This window comes from Notechis scutatus, chromosome 2 (assembly GCF_049901735.1).
Source record: "Notechis scutatus isolate UNSWTSFEM ecotype Mainland chromosome 2, rNotScu1.2, whole genome shotgun sequence".
Taxonomy (NCBI): Eukaryota; Metazoa; Chordata; class Lepidosauria; order Squamata; family Elapidae; genus Notechis; species Notechis scutatus.
Window position 1 is genome coordinate 9123839 of NC_142010.1, and position 7236 is coordinate 9131074.

At 42.3% G+C, this 7236-nt stretch overlaps 1 protein-coding gene across 2 annotated transcripts; it reads left to right on the plus strand.

Moving 5' to 3' along the window:
* The first annotated feature begins 2714 nt into the window (after positions 1-2714).
* On the plus strand, positions 2715-6482 carry LOC148131716 (uncharacterized). Of its 2 annotated transcripts, none has more exons than XM_087953027.1 (2): positions 2715-2801; positions 4093-6482. In XM_087953027.1, exon 2 carries the CDS (start codon positions 4346-4348, stop codon positions 6116-6118), a length of 1773 nt encoding a protein of 590 aa, XP_087809153.1. In that variant the 5' UTR covers positions 2715-2801; positions 4093-4345; the 3' UTR covers positions 6119-6482. The 2 variants fall into 2 exon arrangements, with proteins under 2 accessions (XP_087809153.1, XP_087809154.1); XM_087953028.1 differs by lacking the exon at positions 2715-2801 and having other exon boundaries at positions 4097-5824; positions 6161-6482.
* The last annotated feature ends 754 nt before the right edge of the window (positions 6483-7236 follow it).

Sequence of the window (7236 nt, forward strand, 5' to 3'; positions counted from 1 at the left end):
CCAACTGCACAGGTGTACAATAGCAATATTCTAAATAGCAGTAACTGCAGGAGGGATCTTGGAATCCTTGTGGATTCTGTTCACTTAAATATGAGTCAGCAGCGTGTGGCAGCTGCTAAAAGAGCCAAAGCAGTGCAATAACAGGGGGATAGAATCAAGGTTACGTGAAGTATTGGTATCGCTTTATACAACCCTAGTAAGACCACACACGGAATATTGCATCTAGTTTTGGCCACCGTGATATAAAAAAGATTTTGAAACACTGGGAAAAGTATGCAGAACAGACCAAAAAGGATAATGGGGATCGGAGGCTAAGACATCCAATGAACACGTGCAGGAACTGGGTATGTCTAATTTAAAGGATGACATGATAGCAGTCTTTCAATATCTGAGGTTGACACAGAGAAGAGGGTCGGTCACAAGCCATAGTCATCCCCATCTTCAAAAAGGGAGACCCAAGCCTAGTTGAAAATTACAGGCCAATCTCCTTATGCTGCGTCACCTGTAAAGTCATGGAATCAATTATTAACCAATCCATCATCCTTCACTTAGAGACAAATAACCTACTCTCCAATAAACAATTTGGTTTCAGAAAAAAACTATCCTGTAATCTGCAACTCTTACACTGCAAAAACATATGGACGACACAACTCGACCAGGGCAAAGCAATAGACGCAATCTACATAGACTTCTGTAAAGCCTTTGATTCAGTGGTACACGACAAACTACTCCTAAAAATAAAAATCCTATGGTATCTCTGGACAACTGAATAACTGGATAGAAGCATTCCTGTCAAACAGACAACAAATGGTCAAAATCGGGAGCGTACTATCAAATCCAGTACCTGTCAATAGTGGTGTTCCCCAAGGCAGTGTTCTAGGACCAACTCTCTTCATACTCTACATAAACGACCTCTGTGATCATATTAAGAGCAATTGCGTTCTCTTCGCTGATGATGTAAAGCTGTTCAATACCACAGACAATACTGCTACCCTACAAAAAGATCTTGACTATGTATCAGAGTGGTCAAACAAATGGCAACTTCAAATCTCAACAAATAAATGCTCTGTCTTACATATTGGCAAAAAAATCAGAAAATAAAATACAAGCTGAATAGTCAAGATCTTGTTGATGACCCAAGCTCTGTAAAGCAGGGATCCCCAACCTTTTCGCGCCGCGCCCGGTTCCGACATCAGCTGGCGCGCGCCGGCGTCAACTGGATCTTTATGCGAAAGCGCTTCGGTGGCGTCACGGGCGCTCGTAATGATCGCGCGCTCTGGTGAGCTTTTGTAGAAATGGCTTTCTACCGGAAAAGCTCACGCGCCCATCTTTTATGACGAAACAGCGCTCCGGTGAGCTTTCACCGAAGCGCTTTTTATAAAGATGGCGGCAAAACCAGCGCCGGTAAGGGTTGTTCCGACGTCCGGTCCGCGGACCGCGTTGGGGACCCTGCTAACTCACCTCTAATGATCTAAGTGCTAGAGCCCACTGCAACTACATAGCCAAAAGGCATTAAGAGTTGTTAACCTAATCCTGGTAGCTTTTTCTCTGGTAATATCACACTACTAACCAGAGCATACAAAACATTTGCTAGACCAATATTCGAATACAGTTCATCAGTCTGGAACCCACACTACGTATCTGATATTAGCACAATTGAGAAAGTCCAGAAATATTTCACAAGAAGAGTTCTCCACTCTTCTACTCGTTGTAGAATACCTTATGCCACCAGACTTGAAATTCTAAAACTAGAAAACCTTGAATTACGCCGTCTTCGGTCTGACTTAAGCATGGTATATAAAATCATACATTGCAATGTCCTACCTGTCAATGAATACTTCAGCTTCAACCATAACAACACAAGAGCACACAATAGATACAAACTCAATGTTAACCGCACCAAACTTGATTGCAGGAAATATGACTTCAGCAATAGAGTGGTCAATGTCTGGAATACTCTACCCGACTCTGTAGTTTCTTCCCCACCTCACCCCTTTCCTAAGAGGTCTGTAGGGGGCGTGCATAAGCGCACCAACGTGCCTACCGTCCCTGTCCTATTGTTTCTCTTATTCTTTTATTTTTCTTATATGTACCCATTTCATGTATTCACAACTATGTATACATTTATACTTATTATCTTGTAAACAATTGGCAAATCAAATAAATAAATAAATAAATAAAATGTCAAAGTAGGACAAAAAGTAACAAAGGGAGACTTATCGAACAAAGATCCAATCTAGAATTAAGGAGAAATTGTCAGTGGGAACAAATAATCGGTGAAACAAATTGCCTCTGCAATTTGTGCGAGGTGCATCAGCGGAGGCTTTTAAGAGGAGATTGGACAGCCATTTGTCTGGAATGATCCTGCTTGGAGAGACGGTCCCTTCTTACTCTGTAATTCTGTAAGAACTTCATAAACATTTCGGGCTCAGCATGCAGCTAATCTTCACAAGCTGCAGTTGCAAAGATAGGCTGGTGGTTGTTAGGAATCTAAAAAAACTTGATAGCATTTAATCGGTGACAACATCTTGCCAATGCTTTAGGCAGAGGCGGCACCAGCGTGTTTCACCGCCTCCTGTCGCGAGATGGCGGTCCGACGGGCAACTTCTGCGCCTACAAAGCCGTGAATACAGGAGCGGCATCTTAAAGGAGTTAAAACCACCGAGTGCTCTATTGCTAGGAAGGATGGAGGAAGAAGAGAAGCCTAGAGGGGACCTTCCTCTAACGGATCGTTCATGGGTGGGAGGCGGCTTGCAGGGCGTCTTTTGTGCTCTTCCAAGGATCAAAGCATCGGCTGTCAGGTGAGTTGAGGGCAGGTGGGAGGAGGGGCCGGGAGCAAGTTGGGCCGTTTGGTTCGGACGCTGCCAGCCAATGCACGTCTATGATGGTCGCAACATCCCACCCTCGTGGTCCCCATTTGTGACCTTCCCGGCTAGTTTCTCGTAGGCAAAGTCAGTGGGGATCCTGGCTGGAAGGTGCGAGTCGCAGCCACGCGAAATTGCCTTTAACAACCCGCAGTGGTTTGTTTAACACCTGCAGAGGAACAGACGTTAGTTGGCACTTTCATGTGACAATCATGCTTCATGTTCGGGCTGCTTAGTGACACAGACGCCGGTCCCAAATGCAGTCAGTAAGTGAGGACTACTCGCATGGGGAGGTCACCCGAGGGGTTCTGGACAGTGTTTTCTGCCCTTATTGGGAGCTGAGTCCTTCCATGGGCATCACTGGTGCTTCAAATTTTGCAGAGCCTTTCGCCATCATTGCATCAGTTAAAGCCCCCACATCTCTTAAATTTAGCTCAGAAGGTTTGACTGTAACACTTTTGGGACATTTTTCAGGTTGAAAAAGTAGATTTTTCACATTTATACATTTGTAGGTGTGTGTGTGTTTTTAATTCTCTCTGCAGCTGGATAATCTGTCCCCAGTGATTCCAGATATGCAGCCATGTGAAAAACAAAGTTCGCCCTCTTTGAGTTGTTTGGTTTTATATATCGGAACCTACTAAAAATAGGTAGTTCTCAACTGATGACATTAATGGATCCTGCCAATTCATGTTGGAAGTTGAGGACGACATTAAATGAATCACCTAACTGACAACCTGCCTATTCCTTCCTTCCTTCCCCAACCAGGGTAAATCACTACTAGGGGCGAAAGGATTGCCATGGAAACAAAAGAGATCATGTTTCTTCTTCATTATTATACTTGAGTAGCCCAGTTGACTTCTTGAGCTCATCAAAAATTAAGTAAGGGAATGGTGCTGTGAGAGTGGGGTTGAAGAGGAATGCATAGAACCCAGTATATTGGCAAAGCAGGGGCTTCTGTCGACTGAGGATTGACCAGGCAAGATGGGAAGGAAATTTGTTTGTGCTGCAGCACCTCTTCAGTTGATCATAAGGGTGAGGGACGGGGAGAGGGCGGCTGCAAAATTTCAATTTTCAAACAGATTTGTATTTAGCATTGGGGGCGTGTCGTTACTTTGAACATACTTTGAATGGCCTGTCGTACCTCAAGGATTACCTGGACTACTTTTTTCACATCTTCTGAATCCATTTTATAAACATTAAAACTTACACTTTAATTTTAATCTTATAGACAAGAATGATGCCAATATCAGCACACTGGACAACAAGCAACTTTGAAAAGCAAAGCAAATGAAAGAAGCAATAAAAGATATTTTCCATTTCTTTCAGAAAGCCACACAATTTGTGGCTATTCTGAGAAAAGCACAGAGTTCAAATCACAAGAGCATCCACACTGGAGAACAGCCATATAAATACTCTGAATGTGGCAAATGCTTTGGTCAGAATAGCTCCCTTGTAATTCATAGAAGGATCCATATAGGAAGATGCCCTACAACTGCTCCCAATGTGGTAAATGCTTTATCAAGCATGGGAACTTTGTGATACATCAGAGAACTCACACCAGGTTGAAACCATATGAGTGTCCAGAGTGTGGGAAAAGTTTCGCTGCAAATTCCTCCCTGGTGATACACCAGAGAACTCACACAGGAGAGAAACCCTTTGAATGTGCTATTTGTGGGAAAAGTTTCACTCTCAATTCCAGCCTGGTGTTACACCAGAGGATTCACACAGGAGAGAAATGCTTTGAGTGCCCTGACTGTGGGAAGCGTTTCAATCAGAATTCCACGCTGGTGAACCACCAGAGGACTCACACAGGAGAAAAACCTTTTCAATGTCCCGTTTGTGGGAAATGTTTCAATCAGAATTCCCACCTAGTGATACACAAGAGGATTCACACAGGAGAGAAACCCTTTGAATGTCCAGATTGTGGGAAAAGTTTCCGTTACCGTTTTACCCTGGTGAACCACCAGAGGATTCATACAGGGGAGAAACCGTACAAGTGTCTAGAGTGTGAGAAATGTTTCAGTCAGAGTTCCAACCTTGTGAATCACCTGAGGACTCATACAGGAGAGAAACCCTTTGAATGTCCTGATTGTGGGAAACATTTCAGTCAGAAATCTTCCTTGATGTATCACCAGAGATCTCACACAGGTGAAAAACCTTTTGAATGTCCTGATTGTGGGAAATGTTTCAGTCAGAATTTCCACCTAGCGATACACCAGAGGTCACACACAGGAGAGAAACCATACAGCTGTGCAGATTGTGGGAAAAGTTTCAGTTACCGTTCTAACCTGGTGGAACACCAGAGAACTCACACAGGAGATAAACCTTTTGAATGTCTTGATTGTGGGAAAAACTTCAGTCAGAATATCCACCTAGTGATACACCAGAGGACACACACAGGAGAGAAACCATACAAGTGTCCAGATTGTGGGAAAAGTTTTGGTTATCGTTCTACTCTGGTGAAACACCAGAGGACTCACACAGGAGAGAAACCATATGAGTGTCCAGATTGTGGGAAATGTTTCAGTTTGTATTCCAACTTAGTGAACCACCAGAGGATTCACACAGGGGAGAAACCGTACAAGTGTCTAGAGTGTGGGAAATGTTTCAGTCAGTATTCCTACCTGGTGAAACACCACCGGACTCACACAGGAGAGAAACCCTTTGAATGTCATGATTGTGGGAAAAGTTTCAGTCAAAATTCCAGTCTGGTGAAACATCAGAGAACTCACAAAGGAGAGAAACCCTTTGAATGTTCTGGTTGTGGGAAACAATTCAGTCGGAATTCTCACCTAGTGAGTCATCAAAGGACTCACACAGGAGAGAAACCCTTTGAATGTCCTGATTGTGGGAAAAGTTTTAGTCACAGTTCCAGCCTCCTTATACACCAGAGGATTCACACAGGAGAGAAACCGTTTGAATGTCCAGATTGTGGGAAAAGTTTCCCTTCACATATTAACCTGGTGAACCATCAGAGGATTCACACAGGGGAGAAACCATACAAGTGTCTAGAGTGTGGGAAATGTTTCAGTCAGAATTCCATCCTGGTGATACACCAGAGGACTCACACAGGAGAGAAACCCTTTGAATGTGCTCTTTGTGGGAAATGTTTCAGTCAGAGATCCTCCTTGGTTTATCACCAGAGAACTCACACAGGAGAAAAACCATTTGAATGTCCTGATTGTGGGAAAGGTTTCAGGTACAGTTCTGCCTTGGTGAAACACCAGAGCACTCATACAGGAGAGAAGCCATAAGAGTGTCCAAATTTTGGGAAAGGTTTCAGTCAGAACTGCAATCTGGTGAACCACCAGAAGACTCACACAGGAGAGAAACCATATGAGTAGCCCAGTGCTAAGGCAGGACATATCTAAAGCTGGCCGCAGTCCAGCCTTAATGGCTGCCAGAGGGTGGCAGATCAATGCCCGGCCTTTGATGTTTCCAGGATAGACCTGCGGGCCAGATCTAACCACCTTGCAGGCCGGATCCAGCCCACGGACCTTGAGTTTGACACCCCTGGTCCAGATTGTGGGAAAAGTTTCAGTTATTTTTTTTTTTTGAATATATGTTTTATTGATACCTTTTTCTTTGAAAAACATAAAAAAGCTACGTCTATCTGGACAGTGTGTTGTCTGGCACAATTAATTTTAAGTAAAGATATAACAATAACCATAATCATACTAGTAATCTTAATAAACATATCAATATTAATCACAGAGAAATCATACAATTAGTTTATCCATCTTGTAAAATTTTCAATACAAATTTTTATTATCTTTAAAAATTCTGTTTAGTGTCTAACCTATTTATTATCTTTAAAAATTCTGTTTAGTTTTTAATAGTTAACCATTGGTAAAATAAATCCTATGTTAAAAAATACTCTGTTCCTTTTCTTTTATCTTAAGTATCAGTTGATCCAACTCAGCACATTCTAATATTTTTTATTACAATTTCATCTATTGGGACCTCATCATTTTTTCATTGTTGTGCAAACACTATTCTTGCTGCCATTACTACATGAAAAATTAAGTATCTATTTCTTTTATTACATTATTCTGGTAATATACCCAGCAGGAATGTTTCTTTTTTCAAATCTACTGTATATGTTGCTTTATAATTTTTTTAACCAAGTATGTATTTTAGTCCAATTTTTTTTTGCCTTTGGACATGTCCACCATATATGAACCTGGTATCTGATTACACTTCCAACATTTAGCTGATAAATTTTTAAACATCTCTCGGGTGGTAAGTGCCACCTATAAAACATTTTGTATAAGTTTTCCTTATAGGCCGTTGACATTGTTAGTTTACAACAGTGGTTCCCAAAGTGGGTGGTACCACCCCCTGGGGGGCAGTGGGATGCCTTAGGGGGACA

Bases quoted from the DNA above. Each gene is read 5' to 3' on its own strand.
- LOC148131716 (XM_087953027.1), top strand. From the start codon at position 4,346: ATGCCCTACAACTGCTCCCAATGTGGTAAATGCTTTATCAAGCATGGG.